Source organism: Enhydra lutris, unplaced genomic scaffold (assembly GCF_002288905.1).
Source record: "Enhydra lutris kenyoni isolate GAN:26980312 unplaced genomic scaffold, ASM228890v2 scaffoldscaffold39, whole genome shotgun sequence".
Lineage (NCBI taxonomy): Eukaryota > Metazoa > Chordata > Mammalia > Carnivora > Mustelidae > Enhydra > Enhydra lutris.
The window spans coordinates 21,319,457-21,345,649 of NW_019154123.1; the positions used below are offsets into that span (position 1 = coordinate 21,319,457).

Genomic DNA, 26,193 nt, shown 5'->3' on the forward strand with positions numbered 1-26,193 from the left:
GCAGGGAACCTGCTTCTCCCTCTGCCTCTGCCTGCCTCTCGGCCTACTTGTGATCTCTCTCTCTCTCTCTCTCTGACAAATAAATAAATAAAATCTTAAAAAAAAAAAAAAATTTAAAAAAAAAAAAATAAAATAAAATAAAAATGGAAATAAATAAAATCTTAAAAAAAAAAAAACACTTGTTGTGGCTCTTAGCCACAGGAGTCAACTTGCATTGCTTAATGCTTATAGTCAGCTACATGAGAGATTACCCAACGAAGATACTGGGCATAAGGATGGAACAGAAACTCCTGTTTAGGAGGAAGGGATACAGTTCATTTGTGACTACGTCTGTATCATGACATCTGTGCTTATTTAGATAATGTCTACACAGGTGAAGAAATTACTCTTTATAGTTTTACTCTATGTGCTTCATTGTTTCTCATATTTCTGCCCATGCTTCTGATACATTCTCTGAAATCCCCCCCATATAGTCTCTACCTCCTTCTACCTTCTCCACAACCCGCCCTGTTCCCTAACACACAGGAGACTATTTCAAATGCCATGTGCCCTTCTCCCTTAATTGATGCAATTATTTCATATAATTTATGCGTTTGAAAGTGATGCTCAGGTTTATAGGTATCCTTAACAAATTATGACTCTTGGAATTAAAAATAATGCCATGGTCTGGCTGCTGGAACTAATGTTCTTTAAAACAGAAACATGACAGTTCCATGATTATATTTATCTTGCTTCTCAAGAGCCCTGATCTATACTGGATGATACTGAAGATATGGTCATCAAAAATTGCATGTTTTTCACAGAAACTACTGCCTATATTGCTCCCTAATTATCCTGTAAAACCATTTTTAGCCTATACGAGTACTTTGTTATACTTCATCTCATGTTTAGTGTTCCTACATACTGCTCCCTAATGTTGGTCATTAACAGTAATGACGAAATGGCAAAATGATTATTTTACATAGAAGTTGGAAGGGCAAAAAAATGCATGTATGAGGGATCAGTAAGCTAACCATTCTTTATTCTGAAATCATCATTCTTATTTTTTGTTGGTGAAATATTTATCCACTTATGAAATAGTACTGATAATAAATTAGGAATTTGGGGTTTTATTTATTTGTTTTTAAAGATCTTACTTGCAAGTAATTTCTACACCCAGTGTGGAGCTCGAACTCACAACCCTGAGATCAAGAGTTGCATGCTCTACCAACTGAGCCAGCCAGGCTCCAAATTTGTGTTTTTTAAAATGGACTTAGTTGCCTAAACAAAGAGGGATAAACTCTATGTGGCTTTCCAAGTTTCTTTAATAACTTAATAATTTTAATAGTCTATACAATACAAAATAGTAACTTTTTGTTTAATCCCCAGGGAACTGTTTGGCTAAAAGAAAAGTAAACTAAAGGGGCGCCTGGGTGGCTCAGTGGGTTAAGCCGCTGCCTTCGGCTCAGGTCATGATCTCAGGGTCCTGGGATCGAGCCCCACATCGGGCTCTCTGCTCAGCAGGGAGCCTCCTTCCTCCTCTCTCTCTGCCTGCCTCTCTGCCTGCTTGTGATCTCTCTCTGTCAAATAAATAAATAAAATCTTTAAAAAAAAAAAAAAAAAAGAAAAGTAAACTAAGAGTTATGATAGCTCTATCTCAACTATCTGAATATTTGACACGTATAATGAAGGGTAGACTGAATGGGTACTTATGCAAAATGAGAATGGACAACCACATGGGCAGAAGTCATAAAAGGCTAGTTTGAATTTTTAAATACATTTTATATCAAAATTTAAATATGTGCTTGTCAAAAGTGAAAACATGCTACTTCTAAAGGTCGAGTACTTCCCCGAGTACTGAATGTATTTGGTCAGAGAAACTACACTATATAAGGGATGGTGAAAAGATTATATTATATAAAGAATCTGACTAGATGATCTTCAAACTACTTTCAGCATTAAAGTCTATGACTGTTGGAGGGGAAGATGACAGCAGAATAGGAAGAGAAGATCACCCAGTCCCATGAATACAACAGATAACTATCAAATTCTCCTAAATTAAATACTCCAGAAATGAATCTGAAGACTGGTAGAACAAACTCCAGAACTAAAGCTAGAAAAACCACCACACTGGAGGGAATTGCAGAGATGAAGCATAGGAGAGAAACAAATCATGGCCTTTGCAGTATGGAGGGAGCCGCTACAGCACAGAAGAACAAGAGACAAACTGTAACACAGAAGAGCACCAGGGGAAAAGAGGTCCACACAGTAACCAGCAAGAAAAGCAAGAGAGTCCCATTTCATAAGTTCCTGCAACCAGCCAGTGGGGCTTAAAGTCTGCAATTCTAAAGGCAGTGGGCTTGGCTCAGGGAAAGTCCAGAGGCATGGGGGCTACTCTTAGAAACAAGGTGGAACAAACAGCCCAAGGAAATACAGAATGAAAACAGAGATCTTTAGAGAGCCTACGCGCACAATGGGGAAGCTACTTGCTCAACTCGCAGCAGTGGCAAGAGTTCCAGAGAGGCAGCCCTCACAGAGAAACCTCATGGGGGGAAAAAAGGAACTGCAAGGCACCACTTCCCTTCCCTATCCTTCAGCATAAACACAGAGCCACCTGAGGGAATGAACACAGCATTAGTACTCACATGTAACTTGCTTATACCAAGCCCTGCCCCCCACACTCTTGTGGATCCATCCTCCCTAGTTACATGTGCCTCAGTCCCACCACAGCAGGCCTCCTCACCCAGATGACCAGCCCAAATCCCTGACCAGCACCGTATCTCCTGACTCAGGAGTTTTGTGAGGCCTCGGTTCTGGTGACAACAGCAACAGATCTCATTTCGTAAGTAGACCAGAGCACATCTAGTTAAAACACACCATATTCAGGCCAGGGACCAAACACTGCCCACAACAGGCAAAGAGACTCTGTGGACTATATTGATCTGAAGGATAAAGTAGCCAGGGCACAACAGCAGAAAACACTCAGCACACAATAGAGATGCTACTGGAAGCACAAGGCTGTGAGGAACAGGGAACACTACACTACAGAGCACTACAGGACCTCTTCTGCATAAGGCCATTACTCAGAAGAACAGAAGATGTAGCTGACTTTCTTAACACATGGAGAAATAGGCACAGAGACAAAATGAGAAGACAGAGGAATTTGTCCCAAATGAAGGAACAGACCAAGACCAAGACCAGAGATATAAGCAAAACAAATATAAATAACATGCCTAATGGAGAATTTAAAGCAATGATCATTAAGGATACTAACTGGGCTTTAGAAAAGCATAGAGGACATCAGTGAGACCATTAACACAGAGAATAAGAAAAACATGGCAGAGCTAAAAGGCTCAATAAATAAAATAAGGAACATGTTTGATGGTATGAACATCAGGCTGGAAGAAGCAGAGGAACGAATTAATAGCCTAGGAGACAGAGTAACAGAAGGTAATCAAGATGAACAAGAGAGAAAAAAGTACTTAGGAAACAAGTACGTAACAGACTTAGGGAACACAATACTTCCACCAAAAGTAGTAACACTCACATTATAGGACTCCCAGAAAAAGACAGGGAAAAGGGGTAGAGAATTCATCTGAAGAAATAAGAGCTGAAAACTTCCCTACTTTGGGGAAGGGAACATACCCAGATGAAGAATGCACAGAGAGCCCCCAACAAAATCAACAAAAGCAGCCCCACACAAAGACATGTTACAATTAAAATGGCAAAATATAGGAATAAATAAAAAATATTAAGAGCAGAAAGACAGGGCGCCTGGGTTGCTCAGTTGTTAAGCGTCTGCCTTCAGCTCAGGTCATGATCCCAGGGTCCTGTGATAAAGCCCTGCATCAGGCTCCCTGCTCAGTGGGAAACCCACTTCTCCCTCTACCACTCCCCCTGCTTGTGTTTCCTCTCTTGCGACCAAATAAATAACTCTTTAAAAAAAAAAAAAAAAAAGGCAGAAAGACAAAAGAAGAAAGTTACATATGAAAGAAACCCCATAAGGCTATAAGCCCATTTTTCAGCAGAAACTTTGCAAGCCAAAAGGAGTGGAATGATATATTCAAAGTGCTGAATGAGAAAAACCTGCAGTAAAGAATACTCTATCTAGCAAGGCTATCACTGAGAATAAAAGGAGAGATAAAAGGGTGCCCAGGTGGGTCAGTGGGTTAAGCCTCTGCCTTTAGCTCAGGTCATGGTCTCAGGGTCCCAGGATGGAGCCCCGCATCAGGTTATTTGCTCAGCTGGGAGCCTGCTTCCCCCTCTCACTCTTCCTACTTGTAAGCTCTCTCGCTCTCTCTCTCTCTCTCTCTCTGTCAAATAAATAAATAAATAATCTTTAAAAGATCTTTAAAAAAAAAAAAGGAGAGATAAAGAGTTTCTCAGACAAAGAAAAACTAAAGGAGTTAGTGACCATTAAACCAGCAATATTAAACATAGGACTCTTTCAGTCGAAAAGGAAGACCAAAAGTGAAAGTATGAAGGTAGAAAACACAAAAACAGTAATGAATATTTTTGTAAAATATCAGTCAAGGAACTCACAAAACCAAAGGATGTAATATGATAACACATACCTAAAACATGGGAAGGAGAGTAGTAAAAAATGGGTTAAAACCTAAATAACCATTAACTTAATATAGACTGCCATATGCAGAAGTGGTTATACACAAACCTAATGGCAACACAAATCAAAAGCCACTAATAAATATGCAAAGAATAAAAGAGAAAGAAATCCAACTGTATCACTAAAGTAAATAAGAAAACCATGAAAGATAGAAAGACAAGAAAGGGTCAGAAAAAATCTTCATTAACAACCACAAAGCAGGTAACAATAATATGGCAATATACATATATATACATATATGATTACATTGAATATAAATGGACTAAACACTCTAATCGAAAGACATAGGATGACAGAGTGGATTAAAAAAACAGGACCCATCTATATGCTGCCTATAGGACACTTATTTTAAAGACTCAAAGAAACCCACAGAGAGAGACAAACCAAGAAAGAAAATCTTTACAGAGAACAAACTGATCATTACCAGAGTGGAGATGGGTAGGTGGATGGGTGAAGCAGGTGAGAGGGATTAGGAGTGCACTTTTCTTGCTGACAACCAGGTGATTAAAATAACTTTAAGATTTTATTTATTTATGACAGAAAAAGAGATCACAGGTAGGCAGAGAGGCAGGCACAGAGCAGGGGAAGCAGGCTCCCTGCTGAGCAGAGAGCCCAATGAAGGGCTCAATCCCAGGACCCTGGAATCATGACCCGAGCCGAAGGCAGAGGCTTATCCTGCTGAGCCACCCAGGTGCCCCTAAAATAACTTTTTTTAAAAACTGGAAGTAAATAAAAGGATTTGGGAAAAAATTCTATGATTGCTTGGAATCCAGTATATTTCATAATATCTCCATTTTTCTTCTCATTTCAAAACATTTATTTTCACATGTACTTTGTTACAATGATGATTACTGAAAAATATGTATATCCAGTAGAGAACTGACCCATATGCACTGAAATGCAGACTGACCTAGAAGGGCAAATTGCCCTGAGCCAGTGTTTTCAAGTTGAATTCTAGTCACCTTTTAGTGGTAAAATTCTTCATTCCATCTCTTCCAACACTGCAGAATTCCCTAAATCATATTTCAAATTTGATCTTGAGACTTTGTAATATCCAAATCTTGATTTAAACTGAACTTTAGTCTCAACATATCTCGGGAGAGAGCAACAAAAAAAACTTTTAAGCTAGATAAATCTCCTTCATAAAATGCCAGAAGGCCAGCCGGCTCTTTCCTTCTTTTGTATTTGTTCTTACAATTATTTAGAAACATATTGTTGGAAAGGAGGCAAAACTGAATAAAACTGAAACACCTGGATAAAATCCTGTCTCTATCACAGACCAGCTATAAGATATAAGACCTGGCAAGAAAGAAAGAAACAAGAAACAAGAAACAAAGAAATAGAGACAGAAAGAAAAGGAAAAAAAAAAAAAAAAAAAAAAAAAAAAACTTCTCTCCCTTTCATTTTCTTCATTGTAAAATGGGGATGATAACATTTTACAGTTTTTTTTTAAAGATTTTATTTATTTATTTATTTGACAGAGAGAGAGAGAGCAATCACAAGTAGGTAGAAAGGCAAGCAGAGAGATGGGGGGTGGGGAGAACAGGCTCCCTGCTGAGCAGAGAGCCCGATGTAGGGCTTGATCCCAGGACCCTGAGATCATGACCTGAGCCGAAGGCAGAGGCTTAACCCACTGAGCCACCCAGGCACCCCTACAGTTGTTTTAAAAGTGGAGAATATACTTAAAAAATATATACCTTTCATAGTTCTTGGCATGGTAAAGTGCTCAATACAGAATGGCTACTGAAATGGTTTATGTTGTTGTTATCACAGTAACTGAAGAACACCACAAAATATCCTTGAATGCCTACCCTAATTCTAAATCCAGATCCTAGATGATAAAATGACCAGACTAGATACAAAGGCAGTCTCATAATCTGGTTTGTAAAATAGCTGTGACCATTCAGGTATGGATTAGCTGTAAATATACTCTAATATAATGCCCATCTCCATATCACCATGAAATGCATATATAAGAATATGAGAAAAAAGAGATCATATGATCAAACCTTTCATTTCAAAGGCAACAGAAAAATCAAGTAAGAAAATAAAATATCTACACTAAAGAACATTATCTAGACTGGGACTGGCAATTTTTTTCTGTGAAGAACCAGGCTTTGCTGACAACCCATGAGTCTGTGTCCCATTCCTTTCTCCCTCCTTCCCTCCCTTCCTTCCTCCCTTTCCTTCCCTCCTCTCTCTCTTCCTTTCTCCTTCCATCTTTTAAAAATTCCTTGAGTGTTTTAACATCCCTTTAAAATATAAAAACCAGAAACTAATAATATACTATATGGTTAATTGATTTTAAATAAAATTCAGAAATAGTGAAATAAAAATGATTTCTAAAAAATACATACATACATACCATTCAAAAACTGCAGTTTCCCAACCCCAATCTAGACTAATATATTACTGTATCACAAAATCATATGTGCAAAAGATGTGTCATTTGTTATACGTAATTCGAAATTTCCATCTTTAAATCTAAAAATGCTCTTTTTAATAAAATTTACCAGCTATCTCCTCTACGATTGGTGTTGCATTCAGGTAAAAATCACAGATTTATTACAATGTATTTCTTAAAATAACATAACACTACCTGACAATTTTCAAAATGAACAGCCACAATGAGCTTTCCTCCATAAAGTTTATCTTCTAAGTTTTCAAGGACCGATGGTTCATGTTCTGGTGGGTATGTCTGCTTTAGCCAATCCATCCAAGACAATCCCACAAGCGACTGAATCTTTTCCTCACTGAATTTGCGCATTTTTATTCGGAACTCATTCACTTCGGGATCCTTCAGTGCATCAAATTCATGTAGACCTAAACAAATTTTTTTAAAGTGTCATTCTGAGTAGCTAATAATAATACAAGAAAATACAAAATATATTCAACCAAATATATTGGATATTTGGTTTTTATCACGCAAATAAAACTGGGCAGGAAAATGTGGTGAAAGATCAAAAGAACATCCAGAAAAAGTAACAAATTTCATGTACAGAAGATGAACATAATTAGATTTCTAAAGAAGATAAACTTGAAACCTTTAAAGAAATGCAATTGGGTATGAGTTTTTTAAAGGTAATCACTGAAATAGTACACACTTTAAAACCACATACAAAATATCCAGTTTTTCTTTACAAACCAAGTAAGTCACATTTACTATATCTGAGAAAACCTAAGAATCTGAAAACTTTTAAGTTAATGAACTTAAAATATAAGCTATTTCTTAAATTAAAACTTAGTAAATTTAAATTTTATAGATTAAACTTTCAATTCACTGTAATTTTAACAACGGTTACAGTGTATCAATTAATCAAAAATCTCATAAAATTATTCTTTGTTGTACTTAATTATGACCACTTCTACCATCAAAACAACTAAATATAGCAACTTTTTCATAAAATTATCATTATCTTAATAAATAATTTTTGGGGTGCCTGGGTGGCTCAGTGTGTTAAGCCTCTGCCTTCAGCTCAGGTCATGAACCTCAGGGTCCTGGGATCAAGCCCTGCATCAGGCTTTCTCTCTCCTGCTGCTCTGCCTCTGCCTACTTGTGATCTCTCTCTGTGTCAAATTTAAAAAAATTGTTTTAATAAAATAAAAAATAAATAATCCCTGAAATCTATAATAAATGAACATGCAGAAATTTTTATATGTACATTACATATAAAAATTAATGGTGAGATTGGCAAACATTTTAATTTAAAGATTATTCAGACTGGCCATACCTCATGATCCCAGTGCAGCTCTCTCTGCACACAGGTCCTGTCCCCATGCTTTAATAAAACCACCTTTTTGCACTGAAGATGTCTCAAGAATTCTTTCTTGGCTGTAGGCTCTAAATCCCAGCAACACCCCAAAACTACATCAATCCTGTGCATGTATTGAGGAGACTTTTCAGTGCCAGCTCTCTCATTCTTCTAAAGTGCTGTTTAGGTGTTCCGGGGGGGCTCAGTCGGCCAAGTGTCCAATGCTTGGTTTTGGCTGAGGTCATGATCTCAGGGTCGTGAGATTGAGCCCTACATCTGCCTCTGTACTCAGCACAGAATCTGCTCAAGACTCTTTCCCCCTGGGGTGCCTGGGTAGCTCAGATGGTTAAGTATCTGCCTTCGGCTTGGGTCACGATCCCCAGGTCCTGGGATTGAGCCCCATGTCAGCTCCCAGTTCAGCGGGGAGTCTGCTTCTCCTTCTCCTTCTGCCTCTCCCCTAGCTTGTGCTTGTTCTCTCTCTCCCTCTCTCTCTATCCCAAATGAATAAAACACCTTTAAAGAAGGGCGCCTGGGTGGCTCAGTGGGTTAGGCCACTGCCTTCGGCTCAGGTCATGATCCTGGAGTCCTGGGATCGGGTCCCACATCAGGCTCCCAGCTCTGCGGGGAGTCTGCTTCTCCCTCTGACCTTCTCCCCTCTCATGCTCTCTCTCTCTCAAATAAATAAGTAAAATCTTTAAAAAAAAAAAAAAACTTTAAAGGAAAAAAAAAAACTCTTCCTCCATCTTGCTCTGCCTCACCCCCTCAAATAAAAATCTTTACTAAATAAATATTAGAATCAATTGTGGCATTAAATACAGAAAAATAAAAATGTTCAAGTTGCATAATGCAGCAAAGTTAAAATCCTGAGGGTACACTGTGACTTCCTGGAGAGTTTTAGATCTGGAATGGAAATACATACTCTAAATCAGCTATGAAGGAAACGTAACTTAACACAAACTAGCTGAGGCACTTTGGACATTTTTCCCCAGCACTGCTGAAAGTACTTCTACACACAGACATAGGTATTACAGGTAAGGAAAGAAAAATGAGTACCTAATACATCTAACAAAAATCAAACACTTTATCTCCCTTTATCTACTAAAAGTCATGTCTAATCCACTTTCTAAATGTTCCTCAACTCTGTCTACTCTTCTAGTTCCTGCAGTCATTAATTTAATCCTGGCCATCACGATCCCTCCCTTGGGTTACCACATCAGTTTTCACTACTTCTCTATTCCCAGTCTTAATCTCTCTGATTCATTCTCTATTTTACAATGTGAATCATCTTTATAAATATAATCTGATCATGTTACTCCACCATTTAAATCCTTTTGATACTTCCCAATTGCTTTTAGGAATCAGTCTCTAATTTTTCATATGGCCTGAATGGCTCCACATACTCTGAAGCTGGTTGCCTCTCTCATCTTCCTATTTGTCCTAGCTATCCCTTTACGCAAACCATAACCAATTACTTTTATTCCGTGAATAGGCCATTCTTCACAGGTGCCATTCCCATTCAATTATCCTTCTAACTCCTCCTACCTGCTCAACTCCTCATCTGCACTGAAGGCTCAGTTTAGTTGTGTGTCTTCTATAAAGCCAACCCTCTCTCACTCAGTTGATTTTACCTCTTTGACTTATAGCAGTTTACACACTGTACTGTAATTGTCTATTTACTGATCCATATTTCCCACAGCATCGTGAGCTCCAAGCAAAGACCCAAGCTCACTGCTGTAGTCCCAATTTAAAACATTTGATACATACTGTTGAACTGCAATTACTACTGCTTTGGTAATTTTTTCAATATATTGTAAATAAGGAACTCTGCTCACATAGCTGTTAGAACCATCTGAAGAGTATAGATTTCTTTAATTCATCCCAGACTCACTGAATTCCAATCTGAGAATCTGCTTTTAAAAAATAAATAAAAAATAAAACTTGAATTTAGAAACCACTACAAAGAGTTCTTAAAAATAGACACTTTGGGGCACCTGGGTAGCTCAGTGGGTTAAAGCCTCTGACTTCAGCTCGGGTCATGGTGCCAGGGTCCTGAAGTCGAGCCCCGCATCGAGCTCTCTGCTCCGTGGGGAGCCTATTTCCCCCTCTCTCTCTGCCTGTCTCTCTGCCTGCTTGTGATCTCTGTCTCTCAAATAAATAAATAAATAAATAAAATCTTTAAAAAAAAAAAAAAAAAAGACACTTTGCCAAAAATAAGAAATTAGCGGGGTGCCTAGTTAGTTCAGTCGGAAGAGCATGCAACTCTTAATCTCCGGGTTGTGAGTTCAAGCCCCAGAATGGATGTAGAGATTACTTTAAAAATAAATAAATAAAACAATTAGGTTAAGTAATTTAATTTTAACCTTAATTTCTACATGTCTTCTGGTAAGAAAATTTGATACCAAGCCTTAAATTTGAAGATAAGAATATTGTATTATTTACAGTCAAGTATAATTTTTTTTTAAAATAGGCATCCCACCCGGCATGGAGTCCAACTCAGGGCTTGAACTCACAACCCTGAGATCAATAGTGAGATGTTTAACTGACTAAGCACCCAGGTGTCCCAAATATAATTTTTTCACATAAAAAAAGCACTGAGTGGGGGCACCTGGGTGGCTCAGTCGGTTACTTACCTGCCTCTGGCTCATGTCATGATCCCGGGGTCCTGGGATCTGGGATTGAGCCCCATGTCTGGTTCCCAAGAGGGAGCCTGCCTCCTTTGCCTGTCGCTTCCCTTGATAGTGCACACACGCGTGCTTACTCTCTCTCTACCACATAAATAAATAAAATCTTAAAAGAAAAAAGGTATTGCATGAATATTTTCTTCACATTAAAGATACTGTTAAAATCCTGCAGTCACTTTAAAATATACCACAACTTAAGATAGGTCAGGGAAAAAATAAGGGAGTTTTCAAAATTTTTTTTTCAGGATGCTGATAAAATTCTCTGGTCAAGATTTAATGGGCATTTGAAGGGATGACCTTCACCACAGAGCATAATCAGAAGACAAATAGAAGCTCTGTAAATAATTATTTATAATAAACATTAAAAAATAAAATGAGATACATCATCATGAAGGAAAAGGTATTTTTAGACCCACCAGGGCAATAACATCTGTAAAGGTTCCATTGTTTTCTTTGGGGGAGGAGAAGGCAGCAAACTCGTTCCTGAAGTTAAACTGAAATAATTGTTTATTGTTTTACCAGGAGGCATGACCTCACCAAGCCCCGGTTATAGTCATCACATACAAATTAGCAACTGCGAAAACGGACTTCTTAGGTACTTAAAGTGAAAATTCATTCCAAAATATTAAAACAGACTTACTCAAAACTTCCTAAATGCATGTTAACACTTGAATCTGTGTATATGATCATTAACATCAGGTTTTCTAGATATGCTGAAAATCTTAAAGTACAGTTTATTGTTAAGCATTTATAAACTGTTCATTTTATTTTTTTTAAGATTTTATTTATTTATTTGACAGAGAGAGAGAGCAAGCACAAGCATGGAGAGCGCAGTGGGAGAGGGAGAAGCACAATCCCCACCAAGCAGGGAACCAACATGGAGTTTGATCCCAGAACCCTGATATCATGACTTGAGTCGAAGGCAGATGCTTAACCACTGAGCCACCTAGGTGACCCATAAGCTGTTCAGTTTAATATAAAACAGAGTTTGCATCTTGATCACTCAAACTGCAGGGCACATTTCATTAAAAGTTTTCATATAATAAACCTTACGATACAGAACAAAATATGGTCACACTGCTTATAGAAAGAAAAATTCAATTTATATATTACATACGTATGACCCCTGCACTGTGGCAAGGTAAAGTCAGGGTTGCCAAATAAAAACAAAGACCAAAAAACAGCGCGCCCAATTCTATTTGAATTAGATAAACCATGAATGATTTTCATCATTGACTATATCCCATGTAATATTTGCATCTAGTATATTTTTATTTGCTAAATCTGCCATGCTCATGTAGAGATAACAGTGGCTAATGAGCCCATATTTTTTGAAGATCACAACTAGAAGATAGTGTAGTGATCTAAATTTTGAAAACATGATACATCTCAGAAAGATATCTATATCCTGACAAAAGTTAGCTCTCTCTGTGATGCTAATCTTTTGGGTTATCAAATATTTAATCCTTAACAATCAGTGTGGTTCTGGTCTACTTCCTTCCATCAGCAGGGAAACCTAAAAGCTATATATTTCATACACACAGAGACACATACACAAAAAGCCACTTGGAAAGAACTATATCTCAATATTATCAGTGGATATTCTTGTCTTCAATAACACTATAAGTCATTATTTATTATTTTTTACTTTCCCATATATTCTTCAATTCAAACAAAGGAGAGACTTTTTGTAATGGAGAATTTAAAGTTTATTGAAAAAAATCTTTGGAGCCCTAGCAAATGGAAAGGAGTGCTTTCTAATGAGGCCATTAATATATAAGAAAATTGTGGGGTCTCCTGGATGGCTCAGTCAGTGGAGCATGTGACTCTTGATCTCAGGGTTTTGAGTTCAAGCCCCACACAGGGTGTGGAGATTACTTAAAAATTAAAAAATAAGAGGTGGGGGTAGGGGGGAGAGGAAGAGAGGGAGGGAGGGAGGGAGGAAGGAAGGAGTGATGGATGGTTGGGTGGGTGGGTGAATGAATCCTATATGGTAAATAATTACAAACTTATTGAAGAAACAAAAAATTATTTCCTAAACCGAACTAGCTCTCCTCTGAAGTAATCAAACCTTTTTAAGTACTATACTGTCTGGGTACTTGGGTGGCCCAGTCAGTGAGCAATCTGACTCTTGATCTCTGCTCAGGTCTTGATCTCAGTGTTGCTGAGTTCAAGCCTGGTACTGGTAGGCCCAGCATGGAGCCTACTTGAAAAAAAAAAAAAAAAGAAAAGAAAAAGAAAGAAAAAAGAAATACATAGAAAAAAGAGAAAGAAATACACATAGGCTGTCATTCAGTAATTCAACAAAGTTCTGTTCTTCTTCTAAGCACTCAGAGGGAAGAATGTAGCCCTACACTTGTAATCATTAGTTAGTCTGAATCACTATAGGTCAAGATCAAAGAATGCAATCTTACAGGACATGGTTCTTAGAAGGGATGATACTAGGTTATCTTGAAGACACTTATAATATTAAATGGGATGGTACTATATTATCTTTTGAGAGTGAATTTAGTCAATACAAGAGGCTAATCCAAATCCAAAAGCCTCCAGTGGGCTGTTTGGTTTTGTATTTCAATTTCAAGTCTCTTAAAAAATAAAACTGAAAACAACAACACAAAACTGCTACTGCAAAATAAATAAACTTCAAGCCTCCTCTGCAGTAAACCTCTCATAGTACTTAATTCTAGTATCATGTCTAAAGCAGGATATTGATATACCATTGGCCCATGTGATACCTAACATTATTATAGCAAAAGATACTCTATCACATTTTGTTACGATTCTCCCTAGAATTAATTTGCAAAGAATAATGTGGACATAACATATCCTGACTCCCTACAAAAGTATCTCTACTTAAAGATCATTTTAGTTAAGGAGTAAAATTTGTCAGTAATATGGGTTATTGACAGAAACTTTTCAATTAGCTTAAAGTCTTGATATACAGAATTTTATATAAATTGTGTATATAGTGTAGAGGAAGTTCAAAAGAAATGGAGGATGTATCTCTTAGAAAAGGGCTTCTCAAACTATCTGAGACAAAGGGACAACTTTTTCCTTCCCAATCTGCCAAAAAAAGGGCATATACTCTGGCTAATAAAAATAAGTCACTAAAAAAGATACACAAAACATATTACCATAGTGTCCCAGGGGTTATAACATTGCTACAGGAATTTATAAACATTTACTCTCAATTGTTACATGCACCTTATCCCAGACTAGTTATAAATTTACAAATAAGTATTGGTCTTTGAGCCACACTCTACAAAGCAATGTCTTTGATCATACTTACATGTTTATACATACAACCATAAATATGTAAAGAATTCATACCAATAAGTTTTTAAGTTACCTTTTCCTATAAGAACTCCAATTTTTGAGTCTAATTTTTCCCCTGGGTCACAACTTCTTGTCACTAATTTGAGAACTGGAAGAAAAGGTCTGACATCACAGAGTCTTCTTGTTTCATCTTCAAGCTCCTCATATACAGCAGTTTGATTCACACATGCAAACATATAGGAGTCAATTTCCATAAGGAGGTTAAACATTGGGTAATTGTGAACTTGCTTCCATAACATCTGCAGGAAAAAAATAAGACCTTTCTGGAACATAAAAACTTGTTCAAGTGTACAAAGATACATCTACAAGGATACTCACCACAGCACTCTCTATAAAACTCAAAAAAATAGGACAAGCCAAATGTTTAGCAATGAAGGACTGGCTAAATCAACTATAAAATATTACAAATCCGTAAAATTAAAATAAAAATTCACAGTAACATGGAAAGTTGTCCCAGATATATTAAGGGTTTTTTGTTTTTGTTTTTGTTTTTTTTTAAATACCAACTTACAAGATGGGATCAGGAGGGAGAAAACCATAGGAGACTCTTAATCTCACAAAACAAACTGAGAGATGCTGGGGGTGGAGGGGTATGGATAGGGTGGTTGGGTTATGGACATTGGGGAGGGTATGGGCAATGGTGAGTTCTGTGAAATGTGTAAGACTGATGATTCACAGACCTGCACCTCTGGCGCAAATAACACATTATATGTTAATGAAAATAATTTAGAAAAAATAAATAAAATACCAACTTACAAGGGCATACATATAGTATTAACCCATATTTGTAAGTAATAGTACAATGCACAAAAAATGCATTTACATAAACAAAATTAAATGAGTATCTGCCAGACTTCTTAAGAGAGAGGACTCAAAATCAGAAATGAAAGAGAAGTTACAACTGACACCACAGAAATACAAAAGACTTTTAAGAGACTACTATAAAAAATTATATGGCAACAAATTGGAAAACCAAAAGAAACAGATAAATTCCTAGAAACGTACAATCTTCTAAGGCTTAATCAGAAAAAAAGCAGATACTCTAAATAGAGTGATAACCAGTAATGAAATTGAATCAGTAATTTTAAAAAACTTGCGCCAAAAAAAAAAAAATCTAGGGGCCGGTGGGTGGCTAAGTCAAGTAAACGTTGGCCTTCGGCTTAGGTCAAGCGTAGCCACTCCCCCACCCCCACCCCACCCCCACCCTATAAGGCTCCCTGCTCAGCAGGGAGCCTGCTTCTCCCTCTCCCCCCTGCCCTTCCTCCGCTAGTCTTCTCTCACTCTGTGTGTGTCAGATTAAATAAATAAAATCTTAAAAAAAAAAAAAAAAAAAAGTCTAGAACCAGATGGCTGCATTGCTGAATTCCACCAAACATTCAAAAAACAATGAATATCCGGTATCAGGGTGCCTGAATGGCTCTTTCAGTTAAGCATCCTACTCTTGATTTTGGCTAAGATCATGATCTCAGGGTCCTGAGATAGAGCCCGGCCATAGGCTCCTTGCTGGGCATAGAGCCTGCTTAAGAGTCTCTTTCTTCCCCTCTGCCTGCCCCTCTCTCCCTCTCCAGGTGGGGGGGAAAAAGAAATATCAATCCTTTTCTTTTTTTCTAAAGATTTCTTTTATTTATGTATTTGATAGAGAAAGCGTGTGCCACAAGCATGCAAGTGAGGAAAGAAGAACAGGGAGAGGGAGAGAGGGAATCTCAAGCAGAGTCTGCACTGAGCATGGGCCCAACTGCACAACCCTGAGATCATGAACTGAGGCCAAATTAAGAGTCAGAAACTTAAGGGCACCTGAGAGGCTCAGTGGGTTAAAGCCTCTGGCTTCTGCTCAGGTCATGATCCCAGAGTCCTGGGATCGAGCCCCGCATCAGGCTCTCTGTTCAGCAGGGAACTTGCTTCCCCCCTCTCTCTCTGTGCCTGCTTCTCTACCTACTTGTGATCTCTTTCAAATAAATAAATAAATAAAATCTTTAAAAAAAAAAAAAAAAAAAAGAGTCAGAGGGGCGCCTGGGTGGTTCAGTGGGTTGGGCCTCTGCCTTCGGCTCGGGTCGTGGTCTCAGGGTCCTGGGATCGAGCCCTGCATCAGGCTCTCTGCTCGGCAGGGAGATTGCTTCCCCCTCTCTCTGCCTGCCTCTCTGCCTACTTGTGATCTGTCTGTTGAATAAATAAATAAAATCTTTAAAAAAAAAAAAAAGAGTCAGAAACTTAACCAACTGAGCCATCTAGGCACCCCACAATTCTTTTCTAACTCATCCAAAAAAAAGAGGAAGGAATGCTTCCAAATTCATTCTACAAGGCCAGCATTACTCTGATACCAAAATCAAAAAGACACTACCAAAAAAAAAAAAAAAAAAATTACATACTAGTATCCCCAATGAACACAGGTGCAAAAATAAAAATCTTCAACAAAATACTAGCAATGCAAATTCAACAAGACATTAAAAGGTTCATTCACCACAATCAGGTAGGAAATATTCCAGAGATGCAAAGATGGCTCATCATCCACAAATCAATCAAGATGATATACCAAAACGAAAGATCAAATCATCTAATCATCTCAGAAGACGCCAAAACAGCATTTGACAAATTCCAAATTTTTTCATCATAAAAACTCTCAAAAAGGTGGGAACAGAGAAAATATACTTCAACATAATAAAGCCATATATGATAAACCCATGGCTAACATCATACTTATGGTGAAAAGCTAAAAGCTATTGCTCTAAGATCAGGAACAAGACAAAAATGTCTACTCTCACCACCTTTATTCAACATACAGTATTAGAAGACCCAGTCAGAGCAATCACACAAAAAGAAAAAGTATCCAAATTGTTAAGGAAGAAGTAAAATTGTCACTATTTGCATAAGACATGATACTATATATAAAAAACCCTAAAGATTCCACAAAAAATATTAGAATAAATGAATTCCACAAAGTTGCAGATACAAAATTAATATACAAAAACCCGTTGTTTCCATACACTAGCAAAGAAATGAAAAGAATGCCATTTTAAAAAAAAAAAAGTATATACCAAAACCTAGCCTTATGCTAAGTAAATAAGTCAGAGAAAGACAAACACCACATGATCTCACTTATATGTAGCATCTAAAAAACAAAAATAAAAACAGAAACTAATAAATACAAAGAACAAACTGGTGGGGGGAAAGGTGAAATAGATGAAGGGGATTAAAAAATCAAAATACCGGGGCACCTGGGTGGCTCAGTGGGTTAAAGCCTCTGTCTTCGGCTCAGGTCATGGTCCCAGTGTCCTGGGATCGAGCCCCACATCGGGCTCTGTGCTCTGCAGGGAGCCTGCTTCCACCTCTCTCTCTATCTGTCTGCCTCTCTGCCTACTTGTGATCTCTGTCTGTCAAATAAATAAATAAAATCTTTAAAAAAAAAAATCAAAATACCAGTTATGAAATAAATAAATCATGGAGATGAAAAGTATGGCAGTAAGAATACAGTCAATAATATTGGAATAACTTGTTGTGGTGATAGTAACTATACATATCACGGTAAACATTTCATAATGTATGTAACTGCTGAATCATAGTTTGTACACCTGAAAGTAATATAATATTATATGTCAACTCTACTTCAATTTTTAAAAAAGTGATTATCTATGAAGATGTCCATATTTACCATTTTTTTAAATTTTATTTTTTATAAACATATAATGTATTTTTATCCCCAGGGGTACAGGTCTGTGAATCACCAAGTTTACATACTTCACAGCACTCACCATAGCACATACCCTCCCCAATGTCCATAACCCCACCCCCCCTCCCCCAACCCCCCTCCCCCCATCAACCCTCAGTTTGTTTTGTGAGATTAAGAGTCACTTATGGTTTGTCTCCCTCCCAATCCCATCTTGTTTCATTTACTCTTCTCCTACCCCCTTAACCCCCCATGTTGCATCTCCTCTCCCTCATATCAGGGAGATCATATGATAGTTGTCTTTCACCGATTGACTTATTTCGCTAAGCATGATACCCTCTAGTTCCATCCACGTCGTCGCAAATGGCAAGATTTCATTTCTTTTGATGGCTGCATAGTATTCCATTGTGTATATATACCACATCTTCTTTATCCATTCTTCTGTTGATGGACCATCTAGGTTCTTTCCATAGTTTGGTTTACCATTTTTTTTAAAGATTTTATTTATTTACTTGACATAGACAGACAGACAGTGAGAGAGGGGGAGTGGGAGAGGGAGAGGCAGGCTTCCCGCAGAGCAGGGAGCCCAATGTGGGGCTAGATTCCAGGACGCTGGGATCATGACCTGAGCAGAAGGCAGGTGCTTAATGACTGAGCCACCCAGGCACCCTCATATTTACCATTCTTATGAACATAAGTAACTTCTAATTAAAAAACAAACAAACAAAAAAACCCAAAAAAACAGAAAATTCAAAGTATGCACCATCCTCCCTTACAAAATATTGTTTTTCCTGGATTCTTTTCTATTCACCAGGATTATTATTATTAATTAACAGTGCCCTGTCAGAAGAAGCAGAATCAATCTCTTGTCATTTTCCCCCAAGTTTCCTGAATGAAATCATATAAAAGAAGGTCACCATACAAATGGCAAGGTGGATTACAAATTTTTAATTGCAGCCAGTACAAAAACCAAGAGCTGAGAATAATAGACCCTAGTAAAAATCATAGCTAATCCTCAGAGTCAGCTATATTCAGGAGAAAGCAGTGCTGCTGGGCAACAAAAGGAATAGGTAAACTGGATTTCATAAAAATTTTAAAAATTTTATACATCAAAGGACAGTACTGCGAGTAAAAAGGCAACCCAAGGAATGGGAGAAAATATTTGCAAATTATGTATCTGATAAGAGATTAATATCCAGGATATATGAAGAACTCCTGTGACTCAACAACAAGAAGCAAACAATTGAATTACAAAATGTACAATGGTCTTAAACAGAAAATTCTACAAATGGCCATTAAGAACATGAAAAGATGCCTGACATCATTAATCAGCAGGGAAATACAACTAAAAACTGCAATAAGATACCATTTCACAGCTATAAAAACAGTTATAAAAAACAAACGACAAAAACAGAAAATAAGAAGTGTTGGCCAGGATGTGGAGAAACTAGAACTCCTGAGTATTGCTGGTGGGAAAGAAAAAGGATAACGCAACTGTGGGAAACAGTCCGGCAGTTCTCTAAAAAGTTCAAACAGAGTTATCAAAAGATATAAAAATTCCATTTCCAGACATATGCCCCAAAAAATTGAAAGCAGGGACTCAAACAGATATCTGTACACCAAAGTCCACAATAGCCAAAAGACTGATACAATCAAAATATCCATCAAGAGATGAACAGAAAAACAAAATGTGGCATAAAATTCCAAACAGTGGAATTTTACTAAGTCTTAAAAAGGAATGAAATTTGGATTTATATTACAATATGGATGACCTTTGAAAATATTACGGTAGGTAAGATAAGTCAGACACAAAAGGACAACTACTGTTTGATTCCACTTTTAAAAGTTAGCTGGAATAGACAAATTCCTAGAGACCGAAACTAAAATAGGGATTACCAGAGACTTGGAGAAGAAAGTTTTTTATTTAACGAGAACAGTGTTTGTGTTTCTGTATAAGGCTGATGGTTGGGCAATACTATGAATGTTATTTAATACCACAGAATTATGCACCTAAAAATTATTCTTATGGTAAGCTTCACATTGTGTATGTTTTACAATTAAAAGAATGGAGTGCATGAATGCTTAATCCAACTTCAGGTGCAGCCACAGACATCCATACTTGTCACTGGTGACTATAATGATAAGTACTGAACCTGTACACCAGGTTAATACATCTGAAATCTTGGGATACCTAAAATAATTTTTGGGTTTTTTAGTTTTCTACTTCAGGGATCATGCAGTTTTAGAATTCTCATGTCTCCCAGATGAAGAAGCTTGGAAAAGAGTTAAGAGGCTATCCAAAGTCAAGAATTTTAAAAAGGTTTATCATAAACACTTTTTCTTAAAAATACCATATCCCCTGATTTTCATATTGGGTTCAGCTATTTGGAAAACATTAAAGAGAAAGTTTAGGAAAATAATTTCATTTACATTTCATTGTACTCACAAATCAATACCACTCATCAATTCACGTGAAAAAATAATCCAACAAAACAAGCAAGACTTGTTATATAAAAGAAGTTGCGGGGCGCCTGGGTGGCTCAGTGGGTTAAAGCCTCTGCCTTCGGCTCAGGTCATGATCTCAGGGTCCTGGGATTGAGCCACACATCGGGCTCTCTGCTCAGTGGGGAGCCTGCTTCCCCCTCTCTCTCTGCCTGCCTCTATGCCTAATTGTGATCTCTGTCAAATAAATAAATAAAATCTTTAAACCTAAATAAATAAATAAATAAATGAAGTTGCTTCCCCAAACTGATGGTTACCAGAAGGGAGGTGGTTGGGGGAATGGGTGAAATAGGTGATAGGGATTAAAGAGTACAGAGTGCACTTGTAGTGATAAGCACAGGGTATTGTTTGCAACGGTTGAATCACTATATTGTACACCTGAAACTTATATCATACTGTGTATTAACTAACTTGAATTTAAATTAAACCTTAAAAAAAAAAAAAAAAGAACTTGCTTCCAAAGGAGGGCATGCTATTCACTACTAGGGGAAAACTTTTTCTTCCCCACAATCATCATGAAGAGTAGTGGGGGTATGGAGGGAAGAAGAGGAAAGAAAAGGGGAAGAGACAACCCACCAAAAACCACATACAAAAAAGTATGACAAGTTCAAAGATAGTACTTAAAAAGATTTTAACTCAAAACTTTGACAATGTCAAATTCCTTTAAACAACCTGAATGAACATTTCAAACTAACATAATTTTTTCTTAATTCAGGTATTACATATAAATTAAAAGTGAGAGTGAGAATTACTTTTATACATCTACAAAAAACAAAGCATATATCAAAATCCTAAATGTTAATTTTCCCTCAAACTGACCATATGACTTACATTAATAACATTTTCTATAATAGAATAACATCTTCCCCTAAGTGATATAGTAAGTAAGCTACATTTATAAAAATTCCACCTATTAACATACCTGTTTAATATAGGAAATGGTAGCTTCCCGAGGAACCTCCAGCTGAATATAAATCCCAGTGGGCAAAAGGAAATCCACAGGTATGGAGCCATCAGATGCTAACTGTGAATCCACTGCCCAGATGTCAAGGATGTCTGCCATAGCAGGAGGCATTATGAAACTGACGCACATTCATAACCATGGGGCCCTAAAAATTATTAAGTAAAACGTAGTGAAACAGAAAATTAGCCAAATCTTATAATAAAATATGTTAAAGACCACCAATCCATAATTAGTCTTTGGATTTCAATACAGCCAATAATATAACAGATGGCTAATTAAAGATTAAGCCACCAGAAACAAATTATTTAAAAACACTGCCGGTTATCATTAGCTCCATTAAACACACACACACACACACACACACACACACTACTCAAATTCAACAAAAGTGTATCATATATGAAAAATGAAAGATTTAAGATTAGAGGTTTCTAAGAAATTCAGTTAACAACCACTCAACAGGTATTCCAAATTTTACTTAAATAATATTGGCTTCTTTCGCTGAGTTCTCTGCAAACTCTAATGAAAACAGCAGTCAAGAGGGCCTTCTTTCAAATATAATTTTCTATCTGGGCACCTGGGTGGATCAGTCAGTTGAGCATCTGTCTGACCCTTGATTTCAACTTAGATCATGATATTGGGGTCATCAGGTCAAGCCCTGTGTTGGGCCCCATGCTCAGCAAGGAGTCTGTGCTTTTCTCCCTCTTTCTCAAACTGCCTTCCCCCACCCCATTTAGACACACTCAAAAATAAATTTTTTTTTTTAATTTATCAATCTCATGTGAGAAACGAAATGTCATGAACTTATAGTCTCATGACCCATCACCTAAGAATTAAAAACACCAAATCCCTCAACCCAGCTGGCAAGGCCCTTTGTGCTATGTTTCTGGACTAATTTCCTTTGCTTGTCCTAATACTGCACCACCTTAGCCTTTGTACCCCAAAGGCTATTAATCTGCTGTTGGAACTATGTTCAGACAAATGTTGACACTCTTGGAATTAAACCCCTATTCCAACAAATGCGCCCCTGAACTGCACCTAGAAGACTTCCTTGAGAGCTTCCTTGAAGAAAGCCCAGCAATAACAGTGGGCGGAACACGGGCACTGAAGTTAATTAAATCAAGATTCAAATCCCATTTACTGAAAGAATGAAAGCATCACATCAAAAGAGACAAGAGCCAACTTGAAGGCATTTCTGAGCATCAGAAATACTCATGACATCCATGGGTTGAAATGCATCAAAAATATACAAATAAGTGACTTAATAATAAAAAGAAACAAATAATTTACTGATCACCACTGGAGATTGCTAAGACCAACTCCCTATTCTGAAAATTGATAAAGAATGGGGAAGCAAATCAAACATGTTTTGACCAGCTTATACCAAATATTTCAGGGTAACCAAATGACTGATGAGGGTAAGGTTTTTTCCTTAATTTTTAGAACAACTTTAGTTCATAAACACAGAAAGAATGATAAAATTAGAAAACCACCGTTGTGCAACCTCTAATGAAACACTGAATCTAGGCAATAATGCATAATTTATGGATGCTAAAAAATTTTACAAAATAAAGTGAAAGGATGATGAGGAACTTTATAATGAACAGTATCAGGTTAACACTATCTAAATCCTGTGAATAATCCAGACATATATCTCCTCCTACAATGCAAGAGAAGTACTAACCACACCCTATAGGATATAGTTGATTTTAGAAAACAAACAAACAAAAAGAACCTGAATTTAATCAAGACTCTAAATCTGAACTATTTATCAGTTTACAAGAAATAGGAAAACAGAGAAAGGAATTAAAGACTTCAAGGAAGCGTCAAGTTCCTAATGAATCATCAATAAAAAAAGTAATCAACAAAAACAAAACAAGCTAATCAACAATAAGAAAAGAAAATGGTGCAAGGACTGTTAACAAATCAACATTTAGGAGGGGCACCTGGGTGGCTTAGCTGGTTAAGCCTAGAGCTCTTCATTTTGGAATACTTCATGATCTCATAGTTCTAAGATCAAGCCCTGCCTCAGTTCTGTGTTAGGAGTGGAGACAGCCAAATCCAACACTTATTTCACCAAATCAGCTATAAAAACCTATCTTTAGGGCCGCCTGGGTGACTCAGTCAGTTAAGCCTCTGCCTTTGGCTCAGGTCATGATCCCAGAGTTCTGGGATCCAGTCCCACATCAGGCTACTTGCTCAGCAGGGAGCCTGCTTCTCTCTCTGCCTCTGCCTGCCACTCTGCCTGCTTGTGCGTTCTCTCTCTCTCTCTCTGACAAATAAATAAAATCTTAAAAACAAACAAACATCTTTAAGACAAACTGGGAAATTAAATATGAATTAAATATTAGATGATTTTAAGGAAATACTGTTGCATTTGTTAAATATAATAATGGTCTGGTGGTGGGGCACCTGGCTGGCTCATTTAATGAAGCATGTGATTCTTACTCGTGGGGTTGAGTTCAAGCCCCACATTTGGTGCAGAGATTACTTAAAAATGGGATCTTAATAGATTAAGATCTATCTATACGCTGCTACAAGAGACTCACTTTAGACCTAAAGACATCTGCAGATTGAAAGTGAGGAGATGGAGAACCACCTATCATGTTAATGGATGTCAAAAGAAAGTTAGAGAGAGAGCAGAGAGGAGCAGAAGGAAAGAGCAGAGGGAGAAAGCAGAGGGAAAGAGCAGGGGAACAAGGAGAAGGAGATACCCTGCTGGGCAGGGAGCCCTACGTGGAGCTTGATGGACTCGATCCCAAGACCCTGAGATCATGAGCTGAGCCAAAGGCAGATACTTAAACAACTGAGCCACCCAAGCGCCCCAAAACTGGTCTGCTTTCTTACACCATACACAAAAATAAATTCAAAACAGATGAAAGACTTTAGTGTGAGACAGGAAACCATCAAAATCCTACAGAAGGGGCGCCTGGGTGGCTCAGTGGGTTAAAGCCTCTGCCTTCGGCTCAGGTCATGATCTCAGGGTCCTGGGATCAAGCCCCGCATTGGGCTCTCTGCTCAGCTGGGAGCCTGCTTCCCCCCTCTCTCTCTGCCTGCCTCTCTGCCTACTTGAGATCTGTGCCTGTCAAATAAATACATAAAATCTTAAAAAAAAAAAAAAATCCTACAGGAGAACACAGGCACCAACCTCTCTGACCACAGCTGTAGCAACTTCTTACTAGACATATCACCAGAAGCAAGGGAAACAAAAGCAAAAATGAACTATTATGACTTCATCAAGATAAAAAGCTTCTCCACAGTGAAGGAAAGCAATCAACAAAACTAAAAGGCAGCTACAGAATAGAAGAAGATACTTGCATGACATACTGATAAAGGGTAAGTATCCAACATCTAACAAAGAACTTATGAAACTCAACACCCAGAAAACAAATAACCCAGTTAAGAAGTGGGCAGAAGACATGAAGACATTTCTCCAAAGAAGACATTTAGATAGCTAACAGACATGAAAAGATGCTCAACATCACTCATCATCAAGGAAATACAAATCAAACCACAATGAGATACCATCTCACACCTGTCAGAATGGCTAAATTAACAACACAAGAAACAACAGGTGTTGGCAAGGATGGAAGAAACCGCACTCCCTGAATATTCAAGCCTTTACTGATTCCTCTCTCCTAACTCTTACACCCTTTTATAATCTGGACCCATTACACTGACACTTATACAGGCCCTGAATCTTTCTCATGTGCCAGTCTTGTTTCTGTCAGCAAGATAGTGCAATGATGAAAGACTGTGGCCTCAGAATCCAACAGCTTACTTGTGAGAGCTCGTTCCATCCCTTACCGGCTGAAAGATCTCGGGCAAATCATGTACCTTCTCCCCTACCTAAGTTCCCTTATCTGTGAAATGATGAAATCAACAGTAACTACCTTAGAGCACATAGCTATAAAAATTAAAGAAAGAACGCCTGGAACTTAGTAAGTCAAATATAAATATTTGCAGCTAACTTGTTTTTTTTTTTTTTATTCAAAAGCCCTAAGTTCTTTTGAGCTATGAATTATATATTTTCAACTACTTTCATTTCCCCAAAAGTGATCAGCACATAGTAGCCATTTTGTAACTGTTCAATGTTTTTAAGACAAAACATTATTATCCCTACTCCTACAATTCAAAAAAAAGCTCACAGGGTAATAAGAAAATCTAAAACAGCTGAAGGTGAGTTCTTACTCTGTGCCAGCATTCTAGTAATTTCTTTACATGCATTTCTGTATTTTATCCTTATTACCATCCTATAGTAATATTATTACTCCTTGAGGAACTTAAAGAGGTTGTTATCTCATAGCTACCAAACAGCAGTCCTGGAATTTGAAGTTGGGTCTAGCTGCAGAGTGTGAGCACTACACAACCCTCTGCATAATAACTCTTAAATTACCAGAAAAAAGTCTTTATTATTATATTATTACTAACCATAATAAACCACACGTTAACTATAAGCTTCTTGAGGGCTTGACCCATGCTTTTATTTTTGCGTTTTTCCCCCCATGCTTTTTAAAGTACTGTCTCTTACCACAGTATATGGAGAAATCATTAAACTTGGGCCCTCTAAACTGATACTTTATTACAAAGATTTATTTTTATTTTTATTTATATGACAGAGAGAGCACAAGCAGGGGGAGTGGCAGGCAGAGGGAGAGGAGAAGCAGGCTTCCCCACTGAGCAGAGAGCCTAAT

At 37.5% G+C, this 26,193-nt stretch overlaps 1 protein-coding gene across 1 annotated transcript in view; it reads right to left on the reverse strand.

Annotated features, from left to right (window-relative positions):
- The window catches only part of LOC111155003 (phosphatidylinositol-4,5-bisphosphate 3-kinase catalytic subunit beta), a 110,718-nt gene extending 89,090 nt beyond the window's left edge, over positions 1-21,628 (reverse strand). Inside the window, 3 exon segments of the mRNA XM_022514995.1 lie at positions 7,203-7,426; positions 14,386-14,611; positions 21,458-21,628. Coding sequence (XP_022370703.1) covers positions 7,203-7,426; positions 14,386-14,611; positions 21,458-21,628 — 621 coding nt within the window.
- Between the last annotated feature and the right edge of the window lie 4,565 nt (positions 21,629-26,193).